The following is a 26798-nucleotide window of genomic DNA, read 5'->3' on the forward strand; positions in this document are numbered from 1 at the left end:
AGCTTAAAATGTTTCATAGGATTTGTGTTCCCTCGATGCGCGCGCCCACTCTCCACTTATTACACTTCATTACATGCAGATGGAGCTTTCGGCAACTCGCGAATCCTTCTGACTAAGTGTGTAGGTCGGTGGGTAGGTAGGTAAATCCATCTGCCCCCCCATCAAAATCCCTCCCAATCGAGAGCTTTCTGGGCAGACTTACTATGCGCTGCTTCTGACCTACTTAGGACATCTCTACGCTGCTCCTTCTGGTGGTGCGGGACCTGCAGGCCTACCCATCTGAGTAGGTACCTAGGTAAGCTATCTAGGTCCTAGGTCCTTGGTGGGTAGCTAAGCTCTCTTCCTACGGCCGTTGATGCACATACATAGCAGAGGAAGCAGCTTCTAAGGAATCCCCAACAACGCCCTACGACGCCGAAGAAACACTCACCCCTGACCGCCTTCGTCCCAACTTCGTTTTGAGAAATCCTCAGAGGGGGTCGAACTGCCGCCCCTGCCCGGCAATCCTCGGCCGCGTCCAGGCCACGACCGTAAACTCGGGCTAGACTGTGCCGAAGCTCGACGTAGGTGGGCTCTCACAAGAAACGCGAGGTATTCCTCCTGGCCTGGCCTTGGGAAGGTCTATCGAGGTGTATAGTGCCTATAGTAGGTAATTTTTCGTAACCCGTTTCAAAGACACCCGTACGTACGCCAGAGTTCGTGACCTACTAAACGGCCTAAAGACGACAGACACGAGGAGCCAAGGGATCTGCGTTCTACAGTTCAATGTATCTCGGAACGAGATCGTCGTAGCTAGATCCCATCATCGCGCTCGGTATAGCCAGCATCGCAGACACTTGAGACGTGGGGCCTACAGAAGTACCTACCTACCTACCTGTAAAGCAACATCGTGTAACAGCCACGATTCGCCAAGTTGCTTACAGTTAATCAATTCGAAGGACGCCACAAGACATCCACCCGGGTCTGAATACGATATCTCGAGTTAAGCTTGCGCGACGCGGCCTTTCTCAGACCTATCGACGAACCGACGGCGCAGTCATTGCGCGGAGAAGCAAAAGACGTTATATGCACAGCCATCCATCTGACTCAGCCAGATGTAGGACCCGTACCGTTTCATGCATATCACCATCGCCATCGTCGCCGTCGACCCGACCCCGCAGTGCGACACCGGGGTTTCCTCTTGTATACCTAGGACCTAGGTAGGGATTGGCGCATCGCTACCTACGTACGTAGAGTTAATTTTAGCCATGCATATGTCCTTGCCATCGGCAGCAGATCAATTGACCTATGCATCGACCGTGCTCCCTCCCTCCCTATGTATGCGCATAGCCTACGCGCATACATGTACCAAGATATATACACATACGCAGTACGCGAGGCAAGATATATGCACATATGCGCACACAGACATGAAGTCAGCTAGTCCGCCCCCTGACGCAGGAGAAACGACAAGGGGGGGGGGGAATACATAGTATATCGCCCGGCCCGTCGCCCTCCTGTGGCTGCATGTATTGTATGTAGGTAAGTATGTAGGTACCGGACACCGCTATATTTGCCCCAGGGGGTACCCGCTTCGATTCGTTTCGTGTGGCGGGACCCTCTCTCCGCTCCCACTCCGCTCCCAGGGTCCGACGTACAGGACTCAGGTACCTGCCTATATTACAGGTTACCGACGCCACGATTCCTACCCATCTGTCTGCGCTGCGCTGCACGTGCGGGCCTATGTATCTGTGTGCTGCGCACATTTGCCTGGTTTTTTGTGAGACACTTTTTGGAGTTTACATTTGCCTACCGTCCGTGGGTCCTCGCATTGCAGAAAAGATGCGCTGCGATGCGAGTGAGTGCCGAAGGCGATGATCTGATTATCGTCGCCGGTGCATGACGGTCTGAGGGGCCAAGATGACCTCGTGCTACCCTTGGATATACTGCTGGAAGGTCATTTGAGCGTATATACATGACTTCCGATTCAGGGTTTTGCATACATATGCAAAGAATAGGTACTGGGTATACATGCAAAATGGGTAGCATTGTAGGATTCGCTTTGTTTTACAGCAATCTCTGCCGAGAATGACTCGTCCTATCCTGCCCTAGGGTGGCTAAACTTACTGTAACATTTTCTTTTCTTTTTTTGCTGCTCCCGCTCCCGATCGCAAGTTGCGTTGTGCTGGCGTCAGAATCGCGAACAGCGACAGAAATGACTCGTCACATTTCTGATTACCAGAGATCTTTCGACTATGTTATTGGCGATCACGTACGTCGCTATGTATGTAGATCTCGGGGACATGCATAGGAGGCGGAATTTTTGGTGAGGGCTGGTGAGGGGTAGGTTGGAAATAGCCATTGTTTCATGAGATCGGCGCTGCAGAGAGCACCCGCATGAAGACTATCACGATTTAACTTATCCAACAATTGACCAAGCCCCCAAAAAGGGTAAAAGGGGACTTATGGATATAAAGGTTTCGATCTATGCAGTAATCGAGGCGACCTGGTGTAACCCGATATCTTTGAATGGATTGAATTTAGGAATCGGGACGTAAGGTACCGGACTGCACTATGGCCGTCCAAAGGCCTCCCATCTGCGCCGCGACCGCCTCACCCGTCCGGCCTTGGTTATCCTTAAGCGCTCGGATATCTTCCGAAACCAACGTGCTGGGCCGCTGGATCCCCATCGCTTGAGCCGCTTGCACTGCCGGTCCTGGGAATGATTCGGTGGGTAGCGTAGACGCTATCCATAAAAGCAACCACACAACCTCCTCTTGTCCCTTTTCAATGGCTAAGTGCAAACCACTTTTCGAGTCTTCTAGTGGGTCTTGGTAACGAATGAGTTGTGCAGCGCTCAACACACGATCTTGTTCTTCCATCTGCTCTGCCTGCGACTGCTCAGCATCACGCAGTATCGCTAATATGCTGTCTATATCGCCTATGCTACACATGACGTGATAGGCACGAGCGGGTACAACCTCAGGGTTGGCCTCAATATAAGCTTCCTCGGTGATTTCAGGGAGAATATCGTAGTTCTCCTGAACGCCACCCTCGTTGGTATATCTTGTTAAGATAGCCGCACCGGGTACTGATTGTATGGATGGATTGCTCGTCGAGGGTCCTGCTGTGTTCGTGTTTGTGGAAATCTCAGCGCCACATGATGGGCACTTAAGCGATTTAGCCAATTCCGCGGCTTGATCCAGGAGACATTGCCAGTGAAAATGGCAGCCACAGGAAATTTCCAGGTCATCAGGAACGAACTCCTGCTCATCGTTGCCATCGTCATCTTCCACCTCCAGCACAAGTGGCTGCTCACAGACTTTACAAGCTGCCATCTTGAAGAAATCTAGTCTAGTCGATGTATGGGTATAATCCAAGCCTACCTAAGTAAGTATTTGCACCCATCATACGTGAGAGATGGTCCGGCAAAAGCCATTGATATCCGCCAACCGAATGAGCCCAGAACACCACATTGATAGTAAATTGTTGGGCGTCAAGGAGATGGCCATATTGAGGTTCAAAGATCGGGTGTGTCACAAAAGACTTACTAGTAGGTAACTGGCAGAGAAGTGTCGACCTCGATCCCGTCAAAGATTAATGGTCGAGATTGATATTCCTGCAGAATTAATATGTATGAAAAGCAAGTTGAACAATGAGAAATTGAAGATCGCGTAACTTCCAAATTCAAATGCTGCTATAAAAAGTTAAAGTGGAGAATTGAGGGCTACTGGATTTAGGTGGATCCGGTCCGACTATTCGGTACGTGGGTACTTAAGTGCCGTCAATAATAAAATGGATTCATTAGATTCTTTTCATTATTCACCTCCTATTGGCCCCGTCTATTGAAATTGGGGGCCACGGTCACTGGACCAAGATCTCCGACGCTCATCAGCAAAGATCATTGGTAACTTCACATCCAATAGTCTAAGTCCGTTCAGCTGGGCAAGGGGCGACATATCAATCGCAAATGAGTTGCGAGTTGCGAGTTGCGGTCTATGTTGAGCGCATGATAGCACGTTACTGTGGGCTATGCTTTTTTTAATAGAACAGGTCAGTATAAGTCGTATCCATATCCTATGAAGTTTTGGGGGTTTTTGTTAAAAAGTTTGGTTCTCCTTCGCAGCCCTCGCGTTCGCGTCGAGATGAGGCCAAAATGCTAGCGAAGAGAGTATGGACTCGTTCCCCGTTGCTAGCTGAAAGCCCCACGCTGGAATTTTCTTTTTTTTACATAGTAGGATCCTGGGTCGTGTAGGAATCGGAGAGATTGTTAATCCCGACGGCTGTGGTCGTTATTCACGCCCGTTAAGGAATGGAGTTCGGTGGACGCCGCCGCCGCCGCCGCCGACAAGGCCAGACCATTCTATCTTGTCGTCAATAGCCGACAGAACTATCAGTACACGTTCGCCTTGGCTAATCCTTGGATCGCCATGTGGCATTGGCTTTGAACCGGCAGAAAGATAGGCTTAGTGTGAACTGGTGGATAATTTTCGTCATCATCTTTGCCGACGGCCCCTAGACTCTAGCACTAAACCGTCCGGCCGTTGATTAGCGGCTGCGTATGTTCAGTCTCACATGGCATTCGGCATACGGCAGCCCAAACTCTAGCTTCAATTTTGTACAACACTATTTTTGACTACATCGGTAAATCTTCCTCGAGGGCTAAGCGAGCAACTAGGACAACTCCGGGGCTAGACAGGACATATGGACATATGGGGATATCTTGGGAGGTAACCCGGCGATTCTTAAAATCTTCACAGGATCGTGACATCGTGTGGATCCGAGTTCACTAGGTAAGATACGAAACCGAGCATTTTTACTTTGCTGCTCCTGGTAGTCTGGTAGCCTGGTAGGTGTTTAGGTAGATCCATACATTGTAATAGTAGCTACTAACTATGCTATTCTATTCTGAAGCGAGTGCTATTCTCGTCCTGCACTAGTTATACAACTGACCGAAGTCAACCTCCGTATGCCATGTGCAGTCTCCGGTGGGTTATGCACCTAGGTACGCTTGCTGATACTGCACCCGGCAGTCTCCTTACAGACTTGCTGCGTCTTTCCTCTCAAACGATGCCCTATCAACAGTTCCGTGAACATAACCCACCAGTCTAAAAACTTTATAATGGTTATAATGAGTGTGTTTCCTGAGCACGTATTCGACAAGTTCGTCGATCTTCCGGTGTCCCGTTTCCCTTGTTCCCCTGTTCCCTGTCCTGATCCTCCGTCTAGGTGCTGAAATCTATAGCACCGGCTCGCCCGTGTTCTTCGTGATCACATCACGTATATTTTTAGTAGTCTCATTCCAAATTCGAGGCTAGTCGCTGTCCGCTAACCTCGAAGAGGTGTTCTAGTCCGCCCCGAAGTGGCGATTAAGTTGTTTGCGGGCGTGCCCGCACCCAGCGCTGAACAGACCGGAGGCTAGGGTCTTCGGCCGTCCAGCGGCCCATCGACATGTCGGAGGTCTGAAGTTCTTGGTAGACGTATTCATCTGTAATTCGTGATAGCTCCTAGTCTGTGTGTTAGTGAGAAAGTCCGAAAAACGAAGGAAATGTGTGTATCTTGGAGGGACTAGGGGGTAGGCTAGGCAAGTAATCGTCTTCGGGGGAAATAAGGATCTACCGTACACCTCGTAGTTGTTCATCACAGGCTCTGAGATGTCGTCTGTGCGAACTGTTTGGTGGCTGGTTTTGGAGGACGCTGTTTCGATACTCGATCCATCTTTGTGCCGCTGCCTGGCGGAGGTAGATCTTCTGGCCTTCGTGCCTGCGAGAGAATGCGTCTAAAAGGATTCTGTGGGAGGTTTTGCGTGTTAGTGTCTTCTCCATTCTCGGAAGCAAATCGATAGTATTGTTACTGGTCTAGCAAAGAATTAAACGTACTGTTTCAACTCCGCTCGTTGCTGTTCCACTTCGCCGCCGTTGGCTTGAGGTACTGTGACGTCGGCTGCGCAGTTGAGAATGTGTAGGCCATCTATGGCGCATTGGCGCAAAGCCGCCCAACCTTCGGTGTAGTAGTCTTCGGCATTTTCGGGCTCTGATGGCACTGCAGCGATGTAATATTGAAGATTTCGAAAATCGGCAAGGATGTCGGCGACCCGCTCCGTTCGGTATTGGTTCACTGAGTTGGTTGTTAGAAACTCGAAAAAGGAGGTGTCTCTCCTATTTTCCGGCTTGGGCATCTACAGCGCGGACCCAACAGTCTGTACTTACGTCCGTCCATTTTTCTACTTTTCCAGAAAGTAATTTCCTAGTTGTTGGTCGTTTGATGAAGATTCAACCCAGGAGTGCAATAACGAGTTATGATAAGGGGGTTTAAAGATATTGAGAATTAGCGATGATACAGTGGGATAGAGAAATATGTCCAGTTCAGGAGCGGGAATGGCAGGCGATGGTAAGGCTGCAGGAGTCTAGGAACTCTGTTGAACTTGGTTGAAAGGACGGCTTCATAATGAGTCTTGAGCAGCGAAATCATCCGGCTTTTGTAGAATTAATCGTCTTATTACGAACAACTAGAGATAGCTCGAAGTTCTCACGATACAGAGAGGTTCAGGAGAAAGAATATTTGCGCTGATGCTCCCTCCCCTTAGATTGCAAATCATAGTATACATCATATCCAAGTCAGCTCATACCCACCTCTTACGCTGCCGATTGCCGAATCGGAACTATTATCGACCAGCAGAGCGGGACGTTGATTGACAGCTCAAACCTGGGACATCCTGACTGAGCTGGAGGTTTGTATCTTAGATCTCTCCATCAGTCTGGGTTGAGACCCTGGGCCCCGGTACGTCTAGACATGTTACGTGCAGGCGCCTTTCTGGGTAACAGACGCCACGACCTGCAGCACCAATGCAGGGACACTTTAACGTCCATCGTCATGTACCTAGGTAGGGCATAGTAACGGATCCATTAGTGGGAACTGGTCTGTAGGGACAGGGAAGCAAGCGGGAGATGCTAATGCCAGGGGGCAGAGTGCGTAGGGTTCAAGGTGGAAGAGCCTCCTCGTAGGGCACATAGGGTTGGCTCGGACGAGAAAGCTAGAGGAAGACTTCAGCGGCGCCACATATAGCTCCAAGAATCTCAAAGCAGTATAGTTCTCAGGTGGAAGAAAACTAAGTAGTGCGACTATTCGGACTTAGGTGTAAAAGCTAATAGCCAATAGGGGCCCTCCGTTGGACCTCAGCCACCGTTCCGGGCGTAGCTGAAACGGACATTTTTCCTAAATCTCGACACTCTACAGTCGAGCGTTGGCCAAAAAAAGAACTTCATAACCCCAGCTGCACGAACGCGGATCTACATACATCATACCCACGCTTCTTCATTGACGGGAAAAGGTTGAAACATATGAAAATGAAAGGAAGCAAAATAAAAGTAAAGAAAGCCAAGTAATGAAAAAGGGAAAAGAAAAAGAAGACGGGAATGACTGTTCCGAATCTTCAATTGATCATCATACCTTGTCATCCCACGTTCTTCGAGCTCTTGTTGGTCAATTCGGATGACCCCCCAATTCCCAGTCTTCCACGAGGTACCACTGTTGTTTGGATCGGGTCATTTTGGAGGTAAGCCGATCTTGTGGCTGGCGGCTGTGGTTACGATGACATTTCAAGTCCCAGCCTTCCGGTTGAGATTGATGATGAGCACACGCCCGAGATGTTCGTAACTTTGGTTCTGGTACAATAGTTGACCTGCTTATGGTGCTGCATGCTGATACGTCACATCCGAATTCCTAAGATGTGGTTCTTGATGACAATTATTCACCGCTTTGGGGCTATATAACCCCCCAGATCGACCATGTCGCCACCACCTGAACGATTGTATTTCCTTATAAGCGTCTTCAGCTATAGCCACTCTGAGCTACGCTTAGATGCGAATGTGTTTTCCATGACCACAATGCCACAATACCACAATACCACATTACCACAATACCATAATACCATAATACCACAAGTATGGATCGGAATAATCATCAAAAGGTCCCGTTTCATGAAGGATCTAAACTAGTGACACGCACAGAGAGACATGGGTACGGCATGAACCCACGTTTCCACAATGGATCCAATGTTGCTATAGTCAGCATTAAACGAATCAGCTATGCTGATCAGTAACCAGCCTTACGCCACAACCGCCTCGCTTCGCTAATCTTTCTCGGCGATGGCCTGTAATCTTTCATCGATCTCCTCCTCCGTCAATGTTCTGAAGAAGGGATCTGACCCCCCCTTACCGTCCGCTCGGGGGCCTCCAACGATTCCGATCTCAATCTCACCCTTCTTAAAATCCATGCTGAGGACCGTGCTCAACGTAGTAATGGCCAACTCCACAACATCCTCCCATGTGCCTTCTGCATGATCCTTGTTCTTGAGCTTCTTCTCTAAGTGATTGAGAGCCTCCTGCTGCTTCGGACCGGCGGCAGTTCCTTTGTAACCCACGTAGTAGCCTGCCGGGTCACACTTGTAAAGTTGTGGGCCGAACTCCGAGTCTAATGATATAAGCGTCGTCGCCACGCCGTAGGGACGCATGTACGCCTATCAGAAAAGAAAGGTCAGCTTGGTGGCCACCGAGCCTTACCATGGTTTGACGACGTCTTACCTTCTGAGTGTAGACCTGACTAATGTTGGCCAGCCTCTTAGCGAGGGCATCGCACGGTATCTCGTATCCATACTGGTATCGGAACTCCGCAGCCTCGCCCTGGGCGCGCTGAGCAAACGCCCGAGCGTCCGCGATAGATCCGGTCATGACACAACCAACGGACGGTGAAATCTGGAAGATGTGGGAGACGGATGAAGGATCGATCAACTTGTCCTATTGATTCCCATCACCATTAGCTTCAGCGCCGAAATTCGACCATTTTCGCCCATTCGACCCTCACCGCAACTGGGCGGAAGCTGAAATCACGTACAGGAACTTTCTTCTGGGAAAGGACTACGGCGCAATCCTTGCCTCGGACCCCAATTGCCATTATGTTGGCAGCGGTAATCGCCTTGAATGCATATTCTGTATGAGAAAGTCGTCGTCAGCAACCAAGAGAACCCCCATGTTGCATTTGCTTTTTGCCTCCACGTCCCACGTCCCACGTCCCACAGATCCTCAGGTGCTTATGGCTTCTGGGGGAGAGACGACCTGGAGAAAAACCTAGTGAATATCGATGTCATGAGAACATACCAACTTGGTAGAGTCTTCCTTGCTCGGAAAAGATGGTGATATGCCGGTCAAAGCCCGCGCTACCTGTCATAAAGCGTATGAAGTTAGATCGGAACGAGCATGTCAGCTGCGAAGAAGCAAGGGAGCGTCGAACGAACCTCCCGACATGGTGAAGGATTGCTAGTGATGGAACTTGGAAGTAGTATTGTCGGTGTGAAGCCGTACGAGAATCGAGTAGTGGGTATTGATTGTTTGGAAATCGGAATGCGGCTTTTTTTCTTTCGGTGGAGGTCGGTAAAGGTGATCGGTAAAGTTGAAGGAGTGAGGTTGAATTGGAAGCAGCTTCAAGGTTGGGAACAAGTTCAGCAAGTTCAGCCCTGCTATTAGCCCTAGAAGCTCTGACGCGCCAGGTTGGAGCCTTGGGGAACGGCAGCAGCGAAGCTATGACCATAGCCCAGGCCAGGCACCTTCCGAGCTTGCCTAAGCTTGGACCCTATCACCCGGATATTATTTAGACCGGACTTGAAGTGGGTCACCACCTGGCACGCACTTCCCTTCGAGTTCGAGCTTATCAAATCTTTATCAGAAGATAAGATAACGATTTCTATCCAACCAGCCAACATGAGATCTCATATTCGCCAATCCATGTTAAACAAATTCCTGATTCCCCACTGAAAAGTGTGAAATGTGAAGACTTCACCAAAATTTCATTGGCGGCAATTCTCGAATATAACACACAGGCTAGTGCACTTGCGTTGCCGGTCTTACATCTACGAAGGCAAATTCTTGAAATTGAACCACTACCTATACCATTATCGTAAAAGGCTTGAGACAGGTCAAGACGGACAAAACGTCAGAGGCACGTGGATATCCGGTACCTACATAGGTTGCATCTCGATCTGCCGTCACTAGTTGTTGGTGGTGGTAGCAGTGGTCACACCTCCTAGCATCATTCTTCATTCATATCCCTCGCCCTTACTGACTTTCTAATTTTCTATCTACCTTCTTCAATGTCTTCCATTCTCTCCACTGGGGACGCGCCAGCGCAGCGAGTTCCAGCATGGAAACGATTGGGTCTTAAGCTTAAGCCTGCATCCGAGAACCTGAGCCAGAACCAGAACCCTACCCTACCTACAAGTATAGCCGCTGCGCCGGTGCCCAACCATCGTCGGGAAAATCCTACCGGTCCCGTCAACACCAATGCGAAGAGAAAATCTTCTGGCGTTCCTGCATTAGACCACTCCGCCAAAAAAGCCAAGCAAGATCTTTCTCAAACTCAATTTTCTTCCACTCATACCCCAAAGAAATCCAAGTCTGTCTCGTTCGCGGCTCAGCTGACCCAAGACAACGGGTCCCCAGCTACTACTCCAGCAACACCAACGACAAACGGCACGAAGCCCACAATCAAGCGAAAAGCCACACCTGCTGCTAAGAAAACCACCATAGCCCTTACGCAACCAATCAAGAAACAAGCCCCCGTAAACCTAGAACCGGCACTTGCGTACTTACGGCAGTGGCATACATCTAAGGACACCTGGAAGTTTAACAAGAACCACCAGACTAAGTTATTGGAGCAGGTTTTCGCTGAGGAAACTACCATCCCGGCGGCTGATATTCACATCTTTTACGAATATATCCGGGGATTGAAGGGTGCCGTTAGGTCAAGACTAAAGGAGCTTGCATCTGGCATTAAGGTACAGGATATGGAGCAGGGGACGGAAGGCTTCCCTGGGTCCAGTAAGGAGACGGCTGAAAGAAGGCAAAAGGAGTACCAGGAAGTCATTGCCGCCTTTCTGAGCCAACAGAGGACAACACCTGGGAAACGGCGTTTCGAGGAAGTGGATTACGTCCTCCGCACTTCTGATATAGAAATGCAGCGCCGGGTTGTCAAGCGAATGCGCTGCGAGAACGTGTTGGACGAACTATCTGATACTGAAACTGAGGCATCTACAACGACTACTACAACTACCAGCTCGACCGAGAAGGGGAGCTACACTAAGGACTTTGAGCGCGCTATGAGTGAAGGTGCAACGGCTGAAACTGAGGGTGTCCTACGCCTTCGGTTGAATGAGGATAGCCTCCCACAGAGGGTGAAGCGAAAGAGAAAGGTGCGGACTGCAGTCGTCGAAGAAGAGACTAGTTCGGAGTCTGAATCTGAAACCGAAGCCGAAGGCGGATCAGATTCAGAGTCGAGTAATAGTAATAGCAGCAGTAGTTCATCTGATGATTCGGAGGACGAGGTTGCGCAACCCCAGCTGCGGGTCAATGAAGCTGAGACATCTTCCAGTAGCTCTTCTTCGTCTGATGCTTCAGAGGCCGAATCGGATTCTGACGATGAGGAAGATTGATTGGAGCACCAACTACAATGCGATCTACATTACCACTATTAATCATGGACATGATATACGCACACAGCTCCACCACATAGACTGATAGGATACCCAATTTCCCACGATGAGATCATCATGTTGGACTAAAGCAAAACTGCTAAAAGTTATTATGGACCAAAATGTTACTCTTTCCATAATTCCCTAATTATTTCAATGTGATGGAGTCCTGCCTGATCGTGACAACCTGCCTGTGAATCAAGTGCAATTTAGACGATAGCCATGCGTCTAATGCAGCCAAAAGAAACAAAAAGCAGACCCTCCCAAAAACGCCACATGCCGTGTATATACCACACACCCACCGACGGAGAACACCGCAGCACTATTTCCCAGTTCAAACCCTCACCGAACAAGATAATTGGTGTTCTAATTACCTCCTGCATGGCGTTTCATGTCGTTTCCAAGGTCGGAGGCCCCGCGACGGAGATCTATACTCCATCCATTTCATCATCAATTCATTCATCCGCCTATATGACCCCCTGGGCCGTTTCTTTTTTAGGCATCCATTGGGTCCTCCAGATATTCGTAGTCGTCTTCCGGAGGAAGTAGCCAGGCGGAGGCCGCCAGACTTGCCGCAATTAAGACAGAGACAGTGGCACTGACGGTACATAGGATCCAGGACCAATCCAGGGACCAGCCAGGGATGACGAATTGAGAATCTGTGTCGAAGAGGTAGGCCTAATATCAATCGTCAGGAGTAGCTCTAGAATACTTGCGTTTATATGAAATTACGTACTACAATGCCCATGCTTGCAAACTCGACCGCGGCGTCGGCGATTAGGAAGCAGCCGATCAACTTCCAGCCCGTCTCGCGCTTGTACTTGCCTCCAGCCATGACGACGAGGAAGGTGATCAGTGTCGCGAGCTCGACGATGGTGGCGAAAGAGATGAGGAAGCCGCTGCTCCTCCACATGGAGCAGAAGAACTGGTCGTCGCGACAGTCATCGTCGTTCGGGAATGGCCGACACGATGGGTCGTCGACCGAGGAACAACTCTTATGAAGCCCGATGTATTTCGTAAATTTCGAGCCCGTGTCGGCTGTAACTGAGTATGAGACCCAGTGGGGCGTCAGGATAGAGACTATCGTCATAACAGTTGCTGTTGTGGAGACTAGCGTTAGTGTATTGCAGCTCCGCACTTGGAATGGTTATGCCATCTTTCAAGTGTGATTGATTGGAATAGGAACAATTCCAATCCTGCATTCATTTAAACAATTCCCATCAAGCAAATACATTTTCCATTCCAACTAGTTACATATAACTTTTATTATCATAAAGGAAATAAGGGGTGGAGTGAATGTTGAGTATCGAGTGCATCGGTTTGCTTCTGCCTGGGTGCCTCGTGGGACGATAAGGAGACAAACAATGACGTACTTAAGACAAAGACGCCCAGAGCGACGCCGTAAACTATCGGTCGCGTCATGGCGTCTTGTAATTCGGGAAGAGAAGGAGGGGGAAAAGGGAAATGGAGAGAAAAAGGAGTCGATTATTCCTATCCTTCAATTATTTGTCCCCGTTCGAAGACAATTTGAATAGTCGTTTGTTCATAGATATCAAGATGTTGAAACTGCGACTCGGAAGAATGCGTTGGGTTTTGGAAGGACAGCACATTTTCATTGTGAATGGGACGTAGATCATGTGGCTGGCACGACTGGCGTCACCTCCTAGCATTACGATCCGTATCGAGACCCGCTAATCTCCACCAAAAGCCTCGCAGCTGCTTGGTCGAACTGTACATAAGCTTTTATATGGTCTGTGCTTCATGCTTCACATGGAGTGATCTCCACCAGCCAAACAGTGCAGCCTAGCTTATCTTATCTCTTCCCTTCTCTTCAAGCTTCTCTTTTCGTTTTCAATCTTGTTCCGTTACGGGATCTCCAACTCTCACCCGCCTGCTCGCTCAATTCTCACAGACTCAGAAGTTTCTGCACAATATGTACGAGCACAGCACACCGCGTTTTCGTTTTAGATAATCTACACAAGGTCGTTTATCTTTATCTTTCCTGTGCTGCAATGGCGTAGTGGTGTTATTCGATGGAGTGCTAGTTGCCTACCATCCCTTACCACTGAGACTTAAGACACCTACTAGTCTCCATAGCACTTACAAGCGCTTCAACAAGAGAACGCATTTTCCGTGTTTGCCGCTGACCCTGCGTCCCATTATGTTTAGATGCAGCATATCTGCCGATCCTTCTGTTTGAAGGTTGCGGTATTGACACCCTCCATAAAATAGCCACGTTTTGCACCTTCAGTCTTAGGGACCGAACATCAGAGCCTTTAAAGTGGCTGCCCTCAGTTCTATCTCTTATTGGGTCAACTATCTCCTGGGGCATCTGGGGCTAAATGAGTGGTACGTATCCTCAGAGAACACCAATAGCTGCCTCTCAGTGGAGGGCGTGGCAGGTTTGGAATGCCGCTTTTACTCAGTCTCTTCCGGCATTAGTCACGTGCCCCGGACAGTCAGATTCATGAAATTTATGAACGGATATGTTAAGAAAACGGAGATCCGAGAGGAAACAGCAGAGCCAATTCCGGCTATTTCACCTTAGCTTCTTCATCGGGTTCTTGAGTTTAAACTGCCCAGTCTATCACTAGCATTTTCGAGTTTCCCCTATTCTGATATTCTCTGGCAAAATGCCTACTTCCGCAAGAACATCATAACTCTCAGTACAATCTCAGATCAATCCCGAAGTTTCCTTTTGGTCATCTTTGCCAATCAAGAAAGTCATCCTAGCGTTAAACCCATCACAGGGAATCTGGGAAGTGCCCTTTTGATTCGCTACAATTCGTTTCCCGAAGCCATCTGTAAAATCACATTGGAAATGGGTATGACCAAACCCCCAAAGAATAACAGAATGGTTCTTCCAGCATTCCTCGATGCTTAGATTGGTAGCGAAACCAGACAGGACGGGACTGCCAATGTGTCCCGGGCCTAAAGCCCTATCATCTTGAGTCGGACTGTGGTGGGTAAATACGATTATCTGTCTCCTAGGCTCTTCTCTGGTTATGTCGCACACTTGTGCGTTAAGCCACTGAAGATCCAACTTGTGAGTTTCCACATGATCCTCGACTGTCCAGTCTTGGATCTGTTTGAAGTCAACTAGCCGGCTCTTGACAGCTGCAGCTTGTTCAGCCCCGACATCCGAGAACAATGTGCAGCCTAGTACGGTCATCGTATCATTCAAATCGTATCGCGTCCGATCGAGGAAGACAAATCTGCCGATTGTGGATCGTGTCCTCAACCGCTCCATCTGGTCTGCGAAGTCGCGGACTCGGCGTTTTGCCAATGACCAGCTGGTTCCCATAGGCTCATGATTACCTAGAAGAAGAAAGACGACCCAATACCGAGTGAGTTGTTTTTTGATAAACTCAAACAGGCCCTCATCCACAACATTGCCAATGTCACCAAGAAGGGCTAGATAGGGAGCTGTCTGTCTGATGGTGAAGTCATACGACTGGTGTGTCTCCAGATGTAAGTCAGACACGATCTGGAATGTAATAGGGGACATGCTAAATTGTAGCGGTGTATAAAGGGCGGTATATAATAGGGCGGGGAGAGAAGGGTGATTTGCGCTCACATCCACGAGATTCCCTGAGACCAATACAATAGCTTTATCAAGTCGACATTTGAGATTAAAGGAGACGATCAGGATTCGTACCTATTTTCTTCAAAATAAAGGATCGATTCGAGGCAACGATTCTTCAACCCCAACTCCCCGACAGTCACATTATGCATTTGATCGGATATAGCCACCAATAGGGTTACAAAGTTGTTTTTTAAAGCTTGGGTCCTTACTCATCAACCGACTTTCAGTCGTCGAGACAGAACATTTGATGCGAAGCCGTAGGTCGATAATAAACTTCTCCTTTTAACCCCTATACATGCCTAAGTTTCGTGAATTTTCCGTTTTATAACGTCAAGAAATCCGTGTCACCCCCCTCATCTGGCAGCTATCTTATGATGACTAAGACAGAGCTGGCTAAAAGCAGCGTGGTTTTTGAGCCCTTTCAACGGCTGCTCTAAGGGACCACTCAGAAACTCCCCGCAGCACACGCTAAAGCATTGATTGACCAACATTTGCTTTTAATACCACCTACCTAGCATGGATAGGTCGGGTATAGCAGGTTAGCAAATATATTATCTAGGAACCTAGCTCTAGCGGTAAAGCGCGGATCTACAGCTAGCTAGCCACGGTTCCTAGCTTCAGTTGAAGGAATCTTTATGCGGGTCATCGCACATGAAAAAGATATCACTGGATTCCACAACGTTCATCCGCCGCAATCGGCTTTAAGACGAACGCATTGTCTGAAACTGAAACATCGATAACTCTTCTCTTGAGTTCGCGGTCCTATCCGGGCGGATAGGCATGTAAGGGCAAGGAGCACGCAAGATCTGATCCCCTACACGTCAATCTTTAGTTCTTCTTAGCTGCATGGATCTCGGCCTGTACCTATCCGCATTCGGTCATGATTCATCAGATAATCAACATAATCGGCCCTCCTTACAAGCATCAACCCTTTGCTTAGCTTCGGCTTTCGCGGTCCGCCCGGACGGTGTTATCTTTTTTTGATTTGCAAATACTAAACATGCACTTTTCATCCAGATCTTGAGATTTTAAGATACTTTCGCTCTTGTCTCGATCGCTAATAGACCAACTCTGCCTGAGTAGGTGACTAACCTGGCCCTGGAGGTCGCGGCATCTTAGCTGTTCCGGAACTAAAAAAGCCACTCGAGGCTAAAATATATTAAACCTCCATTAGATAAACTCCGAGGGAGATCTAAGGCGCACTGATAATTCCCCTCTCAAACACAACTGTCACTGTCACTGTCATTGTCATCGTCATGGAGGACTGAACTAGCTTCCTACGATCCTGTGCTATGGGCACCTTGGAATATTCGAATAGTGCAATTTCGTGTGTCAAGGTGAATGGATTGTGGTCAATTATCTTTGACAATTCCTAGCCTTACTACTTCAGCCGCCTATTGGCGAAGAATACTGGTATATGACAATGGTTGAGCACTGTCCTGTTCATAATAGCGAAGTCTATCTGTTAGGATTGACACCGCGTCCTACTGTTCCACCTCCTTCTCCACCGTCTCCATCAACTCCGACGGAAGCCGAACCAAACACCATTATCGATGAGCTCTGCCTGGACGATGTTGAGGCGTTTGAAAATACCCCGGAAACGGACTCGCTTACCAAGCAAAGACTCTCGGGTGCCGTCCATGTCCTAAACACGGAAGCGACTGCTCTGCGGAGCCTCACCCACCTATACAAGACCGATGCCACGGCGACACAGGGATTTGACGCCGCGGTAGGCGCTATAACGAGGCACGGAGGCGAACGGGGTAGCAAGCTAGTCATCTGTGGCGTAGGGAAATCTGGTCACATCGCCAAAAAGCTCGTTGCTACCTTCAACAGCCTCGGGGTACACGCAACGTTTCTACACCCCACCGAAGCCCTACACGGCGACCTAGGCAAGATCGGGAAGCATGACACAGTCCTCTTCATCACCTTCTCGGGAAAGACGGCGGAGCTACTTGCGCTGCTGCCGCACCTGGACGCCGCACTCCCCGTTATCGTGCTAACCTCGCACACCCATCCCGACGCCTGCGAGATCATCCGCCGCCGCCCGGACGCCATCCTCCTCCCGGCCCCAATCCACGAGCCTGAAACGGCGTCGTTCGGAGTTTCGGCCCCCACGACTTCGACGACAACAGCCCTAGCACTCGGAGACGCCCTAGCGGTAGTTGCCTCTAGCGAAACGCACGCTGCCGTGCCTTCCGTCTTCGCCCGCAACCATCCCGGCGGTGCTATTGGCCAGGACGCACGCAAACCCCGCCTTCTCCGCGAAATTGCGGTTCCGCTTGCCGAGATCCCCGTCTGGTCGCCTCCTAACAAGAGCACCAACACTACTACCCCCCTAGACCCGAACACGAATAATTGCGACTCAATCGACAATGGGGCCTGCGGCGCAGACATCCTAAAATTAGGCTACGACTCACGATCTGGATGGGCACGCATCGGCAACGCAATCGCCTCGCCCAGCCGCGTCAGGAAGCTCGACACGAAATCCCTCACGTCCCGCGTATCTGCGATTCCGGACCTGCTGGTCGAACGCGGTGAGTGGATTAGCATACGTGCCGACACACGCATCAGCCAGGCCGCGGAGTGGCTGCGGGAACCGCTTAGATCCCCCGGCTACGGCGGGGAGGCGGCTTGTAAAGAAGATTCGGTGCTAGCGGTCGTGGAGGATGGTGAGGTTGTTGGGGTTTTGGAAGCGGGAAGGCTTTTGGAGTGGCAGGAGTGAGGGGGATATATATCGCTTAGAGACTGGAAGGGTGGGATGTGGGAGTTTTATGGCTATATGGTACATCTAAATACCTAGAAATTAACGTTGGGGGCAAATATTTGAGATTATAAGGCAGGTTTAGCGTTGGTTTTAGAGTATGACCGTTTAATGGAATTGTATTACGGTTTTTGGATTTGTTGTGTCCGATGTCATCGCACCACTTAATATTTGACTTTTAATGATGCTCAAGAGAGGTTGTCACCCAAAGTTTCTCGTCATATGAATTTGTCTGAAATGATTAAGGTAGGTAGGTATTTGAAATCGTCAAAATTGATGCTGTGTAGCTGTTCCTAGGTTGGTTCTATATAACTCAAGGAGTGTGAAAAAATACTGTTAAAAAAGTAACATGGCATCATAGCATCCATAACCCCTGTTTCCATATAAGTGAAGTGCCTATCATGATTGCGTTATCAAAAGGAGGGAAACCAACACCCTTATTACCCAAATTCAACTTCCATGATCATAATGTGCTGTTATCTCATCCCTCCCGCCCTCATTTCCTATTTTAAATCCGTAAGCGTTCTTCATCCTCCACCCTCGAGATCCAATCCTCATCAATAGTCCAACATCCATCCACACAACCACCTACTCATCCTCGAATCCTCACCACGTACTAGCAGCAGCAGCAGTACTAGTACTAGTAACACTAGTCCTCCAAGGCTCCCCAGTCCCCGACGTCCCACTAACAACCGGCAGCGTAGCCGGCGTCGTGACGACCGTCCCGTCCACGACCGTGGTCGTTAGCCCGATCGTCGACAGCTCCGGGTTGACCTCGCTGAACTGCGTCACGGTGTACGCGTGGCCGTTGCTGTAGAGCGTCGCTGTGGTGATTGCGCTGTGGATGTCGCCTCTGGGGACGTGGGATTTGGTGGTTATGGCGGGGGGGAAGAGACCGCTGAAACTGATGCTCGTGTGGGTGTGGGTGGTGTTGGATGAGGTTTTGTTTGTTGCTGTTGTGGCTGTTGTTGTGGGGACGGGGATTGGTGCGTGCCATGTTATATGGCTGGAGGTGGTGTTCGATGTGGGGATGGGGATGGGCAGGGTGGATTCGTTGAGGGGCGTCGGTATGCCGGTTGTTGGGATGATGGCGGCGTAGAGGGGGGAGCCGGCGCATGTGGTTAGGGTGAGGGCGAGGAGGAATGGAGATAGTTGAGAGGGCCACATTGCGACGGTTCTTGGTGCGAGGCCTTGGTTAGGGGGTGGTGCGGGTGTAGGAGGGGTGATGGGAATTCTGGAGGATTTTTCGTCTAAAGAAAGGGTTAAGTTAGGCGTTTATATGTTATCTGATTTACGTCCGTTGATGGAATAATGTGGTCCTCGCCTCGATCTCTCCATGATTGAGTATGACTCGACCTCTCGGATCGAAGCCACTGCCATGAGTGCTGAGTCAAAAGATCGCCGTCAATAGTTGCGTTCCTGACATAGGTAGTGTTACTAGAGATACACATGTAGCTTTCTATATGTCACTTTTCGGTGTAGCACGATCTTGAGGGGAAGCACAATGTTGCATAACGGACTAGCATCGTATGCCTCCGGCCATTAGGATTGGATACCAGACGAGGTATGGAGCTTCGTGTGTTTGCCGTGAACGTTATCAATCGCAGGATATTGCCAATATCTTACGTCTTTCATGACAAATAAATAACAAATTGAAATGTCGTTGTCATTGTGTTCAGCTCCGTAACCCGTGTAGGTTGTATGTATCACCATAACATCCAAGTGCGAGGTCTTCCTGCTCTCTTGCCACGAGATTATTAGGACCTCAGTTTGACTTTTCAGGGACTCATGTCGTTCAATTGAGGCTGAAGGAGTACCGGGTAAAATCTGGTAGAGAAAGGCGATCTAAAACAAGATGTTTCATCTTTTGAGTAGTACCAATCTTCGTGTCTCGCTACTTCTGACCCTAAGGTAGATCAAATGGGCTGGCTTCGTTGGCAAGTCTACACCGTTTACTTGGTTACGATAGAGTAACAAGGCGCTGGAAACATGGTATGCAAGTTGTTCCACTCATATCTTGGCGACTATGAAAGCCCGACCATTCACATTTGCGTAAATAAAATATGATGGCAAAAATCCGCAATACATGACTGATGAAGCGATGTGGCAATGATTCAACACCGAAATACAGAACATGACACTTGCGTATGCAAGGGCATCGAGTAGGCGTAACATCCCTCACGCAAAATCCAAGACCTCAAGTCGTACCGTACCATGCGGCTCTCCAGATCTCGATATGCCCATCCTGTGTGACTAATTGTAAGATGTGACATGCGTAAACTAGTAATGTAAAGATAGCAATGAAGTAGCTATTTGAGTCGTATTGGAAATGCCATGAGAGCGGTGTCTCCTCATGCTATATCGTTATATGTTATGAGATCATCAGAATGGATAATTCTGAACAAGGCTGCTTATTCTAGGTCACCCTCAGATCCCAATGGGTTCCCTTCAATTCGTCGTCTTCGCTTATGTCCTCCTAACTAGGTAGTTTCTGTAATGACCATATTATTGACGGAGGCTATTCATTTGTCCCTCCTGAGGGATTTTGCGTGTGAACTCGTCGTGGCGGTCGATTAAAAGGGTTAGAATGGCGCGAAAAGTATGTACAATGAATTTCGATCCACATATATCTTGGTATGTGCATGTGATATGCGCTTTGTATGTTCCAGTATATAGCATAATATAGATATAGGTACCGTGTACCGTAGTATGTTTAAAATCATGCGTAGGGGTATTCTCCATTTTATATTGGAATATAGTGTAAGCCGAATATCGCAGATTGGCGATAGATCTTCTGTGTGTGACGAGGTTGATATGTATTAATAACCGCCATCTGATAATATTAATAAGGCAAGTGGTGTTGTGATGACGATGACGATTCTGATGATGGTAATGGCTTGGCTTTTGTTAACCAAGGAGATGTTAAAGACACTTTAACGTTTCGGTCGAATTCGCCTTCGAGTTCCATTCTTCTCCTTATCTCTTCTTCCGAATCTATACGGGAAGAGTCTATAGGGAATTTTGTAGTCCCCACCCCCATCGTCCTGCCATCGGTGTCTTGAAACATTGTTCCTTCGAGCTCCATTCTCCTCCTTGTCCTTGCGTCTATATTTTTGAATGCCGTACCTTCCATCTCTCCATGAGGTACTGTTTTAGCATATGTGTGTTTATCAAAAGATTGCGGTGGTAAACCAGCAGCTGAAACGTCCCAGACGTCCGCTTGGTAGACTTGGTGGTATTGAGGTCTTTCGGGTGGGGTGTACGCTTCTCGCGGTTCGGGTGAGTAAGCTGTAAGGACTTGTGCGCTTGAGTTCATATCCTTGCCGCTGTTATTTACGAAATGAGCAATGTGCGCGTTCGTAGGTCGTTGTCGAGCTGCCTTCCGCGCCCTAAACATCATGAATAAACCGGCACCTAAAGCAGCAAGCCCTGTGACTCCAAAAAATGCGCCAAGTCCAATCCCCGCTGCAGTGCTTGATGAAATTCCACCATCGTTAGTAGCATCACAGCTTGCAGTGCTTGCCGCAATATGGTTTGCCAATGCATCTGATACCGAGGCGGCGCAAATATCCGTATCATTTTCCGCAGCAGAATTTGTGGGTGTAGCAAATGACCAGCCATTCACGGGGATAGCTGCGATGGTCATCGCTTGTGTGGCAGTCGAGCTGGTAACCTTCCAATTGGCATCTTTCTGAGCAAATGTGATTATACCCCCCTTCTTAACGTCTGATGTACATTGGCCAGTGTCTCCCGGAGCCATAGCGCTTACGAAGTCGTAGTTCCTATGGGCAAGTTGTTAACATATAGATCTTAAGTCTCCTAGGCGAATCGTTAAACGCACAGTGGACAGCAGGCCACAAAAGTACTCGAAGAATCTTTAGCGGACGCAGTGGCGGTATAATAATCTTGAGGGCAAGTAATAGGTCCTATACTAAGTATTGTCTCTTTAATCGGTCCAAATCGATCTTGTAACCACCATGTTGTCACCGGTTTAGGAAGGCATGTTGCGTCTGTCTGGACCGAGATGCCGTAGCCCGGGTCCCAGGCGGCGATTGTGTTTGCAACATATTTCCAAAGATATTTGTCGCAACCGGCTTGATGAGGATGTGCAATTGAAATCGGGATCCAAGAAGTGACGGTGCCTTGATTCGTTTCTGGAAGTCGATTCATTGTCGGTCATGATGGGAAAAAAGAAGAGATCATCATAGAAGGCCGGAAGGCGAAAAGAAGGAGAGTTCTCAGGTCTGGAAGTTGCCGGCGCGAGTGGGCCATGACCAGTTTACATAGGTACCATGCGTACCTAATATTTAGCAGCATAAAACTGCATAGTATGAGTATTGCCGGGGTCTAATCCTTTCATGGTGGACTCGATCTACTCTAGACACGAGATCCCTGGGATTGGGATTGGTCGGTTCTATTTCTGTCGAATTTCCAAACCTTGTCGAATGAGCCTTACTAGAGCGATCCATAGGGAGGTATCGCTAGGCGGGCGGGCGGGCTGGCAGGCTGAGTTCAGCAAGCTGAGAGACGCGAAGGATTTAGCCCCGAACAAATGAAGAAGTTGGCCAAGGCGCTTGTCCATAAATGCCACTGGAACCCGTGAACCTTTGCGTAATATTTAAATCAATAGCAGACGCCGAGCTTCTTAGAGAAACTAGAAAGAGAAGATGTTCTCCCCCTTTACAATTTACCTAGTGATCCATAATCGATTATTATCTTTGGGTTCATCGAATTATCTATGTTTCGCATTGTCCCCCAGCCGCTTGCCAAATTCTGGCATACCAGGTATTCGACTATGATGAGATCTCCTGACAAAGCTTGCGAAATGAGCAAGGTGTGGTTGACGTCTTGTTTGTTCGTCTTCCGTATGGGTCAGCAGCTGGAGATTAGTCTATCTTGACAAGATAGAAAGCATTGGAGACCGGTCAAACGCATCGGCCAGTCCTCAAGCACGCTAAGACTTATAAAGCTAGAAAGGAAATGACCGAAAGCTGATTCGGCTCTACACAGTCAGCATCGATCAAGTTTTGTCTGTTGGTGTATTCGTTATGCAGGTAGGTAAGAAAGGTTGGAAATGTAAGAATGAGATCTAGAATAAGAATAAGCGCGGCAGTGGTGGACCTCAGATGGGCGGGTGAAGTAGGGCTGAATTTAGGTTGGGGTTGCCCGCCCGACGGCGCGGCCGTGGCTTAAATTTAGCGGTTTCCAGGTACCTTGGTACAATACACTCCAGGTCTTAGATAGAGTTAAGATTACCCCTGGCACCCTGGACCGTTTGGTTCTCGAATCCCTTCTTGTTTTATCCTTTTCCATCAAACCCTTTTAACCCTTTCAATCCTTCATGATTCATATTGAAACGTTAAAATAGTCTCGCGAGCCTCATAACGTAAAGTCGAGTTAATATTACAAGTTTATAATTGGCAACGTCGAACATTGATTCTGATTTTGTGATCTTTTCCACAGATACCATAAGTGGGATGATTTGACAACCATGTCTATCCCACTCTCCCTATCTGACCTCTCTCTCTTAACACCTGGCCAAGCATTTCCCTGTCAACGTCGACATGATTTTCTGCATAATGGGAGCTTAGTCAGATACCTAGGTATATGCCACAAGGAAATTATAACAGCCAAGCCCAGATAAGAGCTACTCGGAAGGCTGGGATGATGACGCCCTAATGCGGGCAACCGTGATGGCCTATGTAAATGGCTCGATACGATTATCAATTACTGATATTGGAATTCGGCTACTTCGAAGTCTTCCTCTAATTGGTTGATATTACACTATCTACCGGAGGTCTCAGATACCCCTTGACCTTAACATTGGCAGCATGCAGAAGCAGAAGCAGAAGCAGAGATAACTAAGTAAGACATGCGTCGAGGTACTCCGATGTCTTTGCAGATAAACATTCTGGACACTTTTGGCCGGACATACATAGATGTTTCAGACGCCTTTCGGGGTAATCTCTTGTATATGACTGGCCTACATTACACGTCCAATCTCTATTTACAATACTTACGATAGTCCGTAGAATGGCCGCCGTAATCATACCAGGAACTTCGGAGGAGAAGGTTGATACCAAATTGGCTCCTGCTGGAAATGGATCGGGAAGTGTATCTATCAACGAAGCCGAGCTTGAAAGCCAGGAAGTCTTCAAGAGAACCGAGGATGGCGTTGACTTCCGTAATGTCAGTTGGCCTTTTGCCGCTGTCATCTTCTTGAAAACTATCTTTGCTACAGGAGTATTATCAAGGCAAGTCCAAATATTTCTAACTCTGTTATCTTATTATGAGCTTTGAAGTTAACCAATCACAGTATGTTACTACCTTTTACCAGAATGATGTCTATCTTAGAACGCATAGTTCAACGTCCCCCCGTACGATTTTAACAGAAACTAGTACCGTCGGCCATGTATAGTTTAGGTGCTCTTGGTGGCGCTTTATCAGTCGTAGGATGGTCTATCATGAACACTTGTAAGGACTCAGGCATGTTGTTAGAGGATATCTAAGAAATGACATAGATACGGCCGTCATACAAGGCGATTTCAAGACGCGACATCCTGAATGTCATAGTAAGTCGCTTCAAAGCCGTCACTTAAATCATATAGCTAATGTGTATATAGCTCTAGCAGACATGGGTTATAAAGTAGGTGGTGTTTGGCTCAAGGAACTTATTGGGGCCTTATACCTAATCGCATTTGTTCTCTGCGCTGGAACTGGGATTATCGGGTTATCGGTAGCATTCAACACGCTTTCGGATCATGCTGCTTGTACCGTTTGGTGGGGGTTCTTGTCGACCGTTATCATCACCATTGCCGCCTCGATCCGGACTCTACGCAATATCGGTTGGCTCACTTGGGTGGGCTTCCTCTCCATCTTTCTCGCTGTATTCATCGTTGTCATTGGCGTCACGACAGTTGATCGACCAGCAGCAGCACCGCAAACAGGCCCATTCGATCTAGGGTATCACGTTATCGCATACCCAACCTTCGCAGAAGGGATGACCGCAACAACTACGATCTTCGTTTCGAGTGCAGGTACTTCCGCCTTTCTGCCAGTCATATCCGAAATGAGGAACCCGCGAGACTTTAAGAAAGCTCTATACATATGTATGGGCCTTGTGCTCTGCATGTATCTATCATTCTCTTTGGTCGTGTATCGGTGGACTGGTCAATGGGTTGCGAATCCATCCTTAGGGAGTGCCGGCGGAACCATAAAGAAAGTCTCTTATGGAATTGGGTTGGTCGGGTTGTCTGTAAGCGGATGCGTCTATCAACATGTAGCCGCCAAATACCTGTTCGTCCGAATCCTACGCAATACTAGACATCTTCAATCGAACACCGCGATCCACTGGGGAACATGGCTCGGCTGCTCCATTGGTCTCGGAGCCGTCGCCTTTATCCTCGCCGAATCTATAGCGATATTCAACTACCTACTCTCCTTAGTAGGATCGATATGTTTCGCCCCAATGGCCATCTCGGTCCCGGGAATCCTGTGGCTATTCGATTTCTCGCATTATCGTACCGGGAGCCTTTGGCAGAAATCACAATATTTCTTCCATTGGTTCCTTGTTGTCTTGGGGTTATTCATCACTGTTGGCGGAACGTAAGTGGCCCCCCTAAGTACCCAGGGTATCAATCGTTTAACTAATTATTTGTAGATACTCAACAATTCTTGCCATTAAAGATGCTTATGCGACTGGTCTTATAGGTTCGGCATTTAGTTGTGCAGACAACTCTAATAGTGGCCATTAAGTACAAACTGCCCTCTGGTTCCTAAAATTTAGGCAAATATCGAATCATACCAAGGCCTACCCATTAAGTATGTCAAATTTATCTCATGAGACAACACATTCGCCCCCACTGCGACCATGCCCATGTCTTGACTCTAATCCCTTAGATTCACGAGCCTCTTTCTCCGCTAAATCACCATTCCACTCAATCCATTCTCTCTCCCAGGGCCCTCTATTCGGATCATACGGGTTATCCAGATGCAACATCGTCTTGTAGGTTAGGACCTGCACGTCATCGATACCAAGGAACATCTTGTACCCTTGCGAGCACCGCGGGGGTATTCTTGCTCGCGCGCATGTAGGTCCAATGGTGAGGTTATACGGACGGAATTTGAAGAGAATTAAGCGAGGATCCAACCCACGCCAGGGCTCGTAATTCTTGCCTCTGTTGAAAAACATCTGGGTGTACTTGTTGATGATCTTACCCATCTCCTCCTCGACCAATTCCCACCCGTCCCCTTCGAGGGTAAGCTGCGACTTATCGAGTTTGGTGTAGTCTATGGTGATGGTGGGTACCTGCATATCTAGCTGGGCTGCCTTCCATAGTCTTTTATCTCGAGACATGAGGCCGTGCGGATCGACTTTGGCCCAGAAAAGGTGGTGAGGGACCTCGCCGGCGCCGCGTCGGAGGTATTTTATTTTGATATCGACACAGTCTCCTAAAACTCTGGGGATCATGCTGGCAATCTCGTTCTGCAGATCCTTTATCGGCGCAGGAGCTTCCATGATGATTTTGCAATCCGTGACATCTGTTGAAATTATTGGACTCAGAACTTCCGGCTTAGCGAATGATATTATCGCAGCTTTAGATGGTGTTTTCGGCGTCTAAGGTTTGGAGGCCATGGTCGAGATAAAGAATAGTTCAAATATAAAAATATAGGTAAGCATTGACTTCTTCCGTTATGGTACATCGCATGCAGGTGTATACAGCATTTACTTAATCATTCCCCTTGCGCACTCGTGATTTAGGTATAATTGATAACCCATGTGTATTTTCAAGTAACACGCCGAAGATGATGACTTTGTTTGGTGAAGAAGATGTTGCAAAGCCGATTATGATAAGTGATGAGCTGTATCTTTTGTCGAGTCAATTGTTAGGTACTCTAGAAGGTCTTACATCAATGAATTTTCAAATCGATCTCTAGGGTGTGCAACC

At 48.4% G+C, this 26798-nt stretch overlaps 11 protein-coding genes across 11 annotated transcripts; 3 read left to right on the top strand and 8 right to left on the bottom strand.

Annotated features, from left to right (window-relative positions):
- Positions 1–1958: 1958 nt before the first annotated feature.
- GGS22DRAFT_161134 (uncharacterized protein) lies at positions 1959–3662 on the bottom strand. The gene is made up of 2 exons (XM_047961040.1): positions 3531–3662; positions 1959–3361 (listed from the first exon to the last, which is right to left on the bottom strand). The coding sequence occupies exon 2, from the start codon at positions 3315–3317 to the stop codon at positions 2520–2522; it is 798 nt and encodes a 265-aa protein (XP_047819354.1). The 5' UTR covers positions 3318–3361; positions 3531–3662; the 3' UTR covers positions 1959–2519.
- A 1173-nt stretch (positions 3663–4835) lies between these two features.
- Positions 4836–6493, bottom strand: GGS22DRAFT_161135 (uncharacterized protein). The gene is made up of 4 exons (XM_047961041.1): positions 6189–6493; positions 5859–6096; positions 5604–5769; positions 4836–5486 (listed from the first exon to the last, which is right to left on the bottom strand). The coding sequence occupies exons 1-4, from the start codon at positions 6196–6198 to the stop codon at positions 5349–5351; spliced, it is 552 nt and encodes a 183-aa protein (XP_047819355.1). The 5' UTR covers positions 6199–6493; the 3' UTR covers positions 4836–5348.
- A 1617-nt stretch (positions 6494–8110) lies between these two features.
- Positions 8111–9281, bottom strand: GGS22DRAFT_187807 (N-terminal nucleophile aminohydrolase; the record flags this gene model as incomplete). The annotated part of the gene is made up of 5 exons (XM_047964640.1): positions 8111–8497; positions 8562–8774; positions 8872–8966; positions 9135–9197; positions 9272–9281. 5 exons carry the CDS (start codon positions 9279–9281, stop codon positions 8111–8113), a joined length of 768 nt encoding a protein of 255 aa, XP_047819356.1.
- Positions 9282–9780: 499 nt separating this feature from the next.
- On the top strand, positions 9781–11988 carry GGS22DRAFT_161139 (uncharacterized protein). The gene has a single exon (XM_047961042.1). It carries the CDS (start codon positions 10124–10126, stop codon positions 11459–11461), a length of 1338 nt encoding a protein of 445 aa, XP_047819357.1. The 5' UTR covers positions 9781–10123; the 3' UTR covers positions 11462–11988.
- Positions 11729–12823, bottom strand: GGS22DRAFT_130233 (uncharacterized protein). Its single transcript, XM_047958448.1, has 2 exons — positions 12237–12823; positions 11729–12178 (listed from the first exon to the last, which is right to left on the bottom strand). The coding sequence occupies exons 1-2, from the start codon at positions 12588–12590 to the stop codon at positions 11996–11998; spliced, it is 537 nt and encodes a 178-aa protein (XP_047819358.1). The 5' UTR covers positions 12591–12823; the 3' UTR covers positions 11729–11995.
- Positions 12824–14003: 1180 nt separating this feature from the next.
- Positions 14004–15755, bottom strand: GGS22DRAFT_130220 (uncharacterized protein). Its single transcript, XM_047958447.1, has one exon. It carries the CDS (start codon positions 15006–15008, stop codon positions 14175–14177), a length of 834 nt encoding a protein of 277 aa, XP_047819359.1. The 5' UTR covers positions 15009–15755; the 3' UTR covers positions 14004–14174.
- A 754-nt stretch (positions 15756–16509) lies between these two features.
- On the top strand, positions 16510–17811 carry GGS22DRAFT_187811 (SIS domain-containing protein; the record flags this gene model as incomplete). The annotated part of the gene is made up of 1 exon (XM_047964641.1): positions 16510–17811. One exon carries the CDS (start codon positions 16510–16512, stop codon positions 17809–17811), a length of 1302 nt encoding a protein of 433 aa, XP_047819360.1.
- Positions 17812–18099: 288 nt separating this feature from the next.
- GGS22DRAFT_130283 (uncharacterized protein) lies at positions 18100–19204 on the bottom strand. Its single transcript, XM_047958450.1, has one exon. It carries the CDS (start codon positions 19015–19017, stop codon positions 18457–18459), a length of 561 nt encoding a protein of 186 aa, XP_047819361.1. The 5' UTR covers positions 19018–19204; the 3' UTR covers positions 18100–18456.
- A 1154-nt stretch (positions 19205–20358) lies between these two features.
- GGS22DRAFT_130280 (uncharacterized protein) lies at positions 20359–22114 on the bottom strand. The gene is made up of 2 exons (XM_047958449.1): positions 21692–22114; positions 20359–21632 (listed from the first exon to the last, which is right to left on the bottom strand). The coding sequence occupies exons 1-2, from the start codon at positions 22018–22020 to the stop codon at positions 20693–20695; spliced, it is 1269 nt and encodes a 422-aa protein (XP_047819362.1). The 5' UTR covers positions 22021–22114; the 3' UTR covers positions 20359–20692.
- A 1769-nt stretch (positions 22115–23883) lies between these two features.
- Positions 23884–25604, top strand: GGS22DRAFT_187813 (amino acid transporter; the record flags this gene model as incomplete). Its single annotated transcript, XM_047964642.1, has 5 exons — positions 23884–24043; positions 24250–24324; positions 24372–24422; positions 24474–25455; positions 25511–25604. The coding sequence occupies 5 exons, from the start codon at positions 23884–23886 to the stop codon at positions 25602–25604; spliced, it is 1362 nt and encodes a 453-aa protein (XP_047819363.1).
- Positions 25605–25646: 42 nt separating this feature from the next.
- GGS22DRAFT_130300 (uncharacterized protein) lies at positions 25647–26474 on the bottom strand. The gene has a single exon (XM_047958451.1). It carries the CDS (start codon positions 26366–26368, stop codon positions 25688–25690), a length of 681 nt encoding a protein of 226 aa, XP_047819364.1. The 5' UTR covers positions 26369–26474; the 3' UTR covers positions 25647–25687.
- Between the last annotated feature and the right edge of the window lie 324 nt (positions 26475–26798).

Source organism: Annulohypoxylon maeteangense, assembly GCF_022496945.1.
Source record: "Annulohypoxylon maeteangense strain CBS 123835 unplaced genomic scaffold GGS22scaffold_7, whole genome shotgun sequence".
Classification (NCBI taxonomy): domain Eukaryota; kingdom Fungi; phylum Ascomycota; class Sordariomycetes; order Xylariales; family Hypoxylaceae; genus Annulohypoxylon; species Annulohypoxylon maeteangense.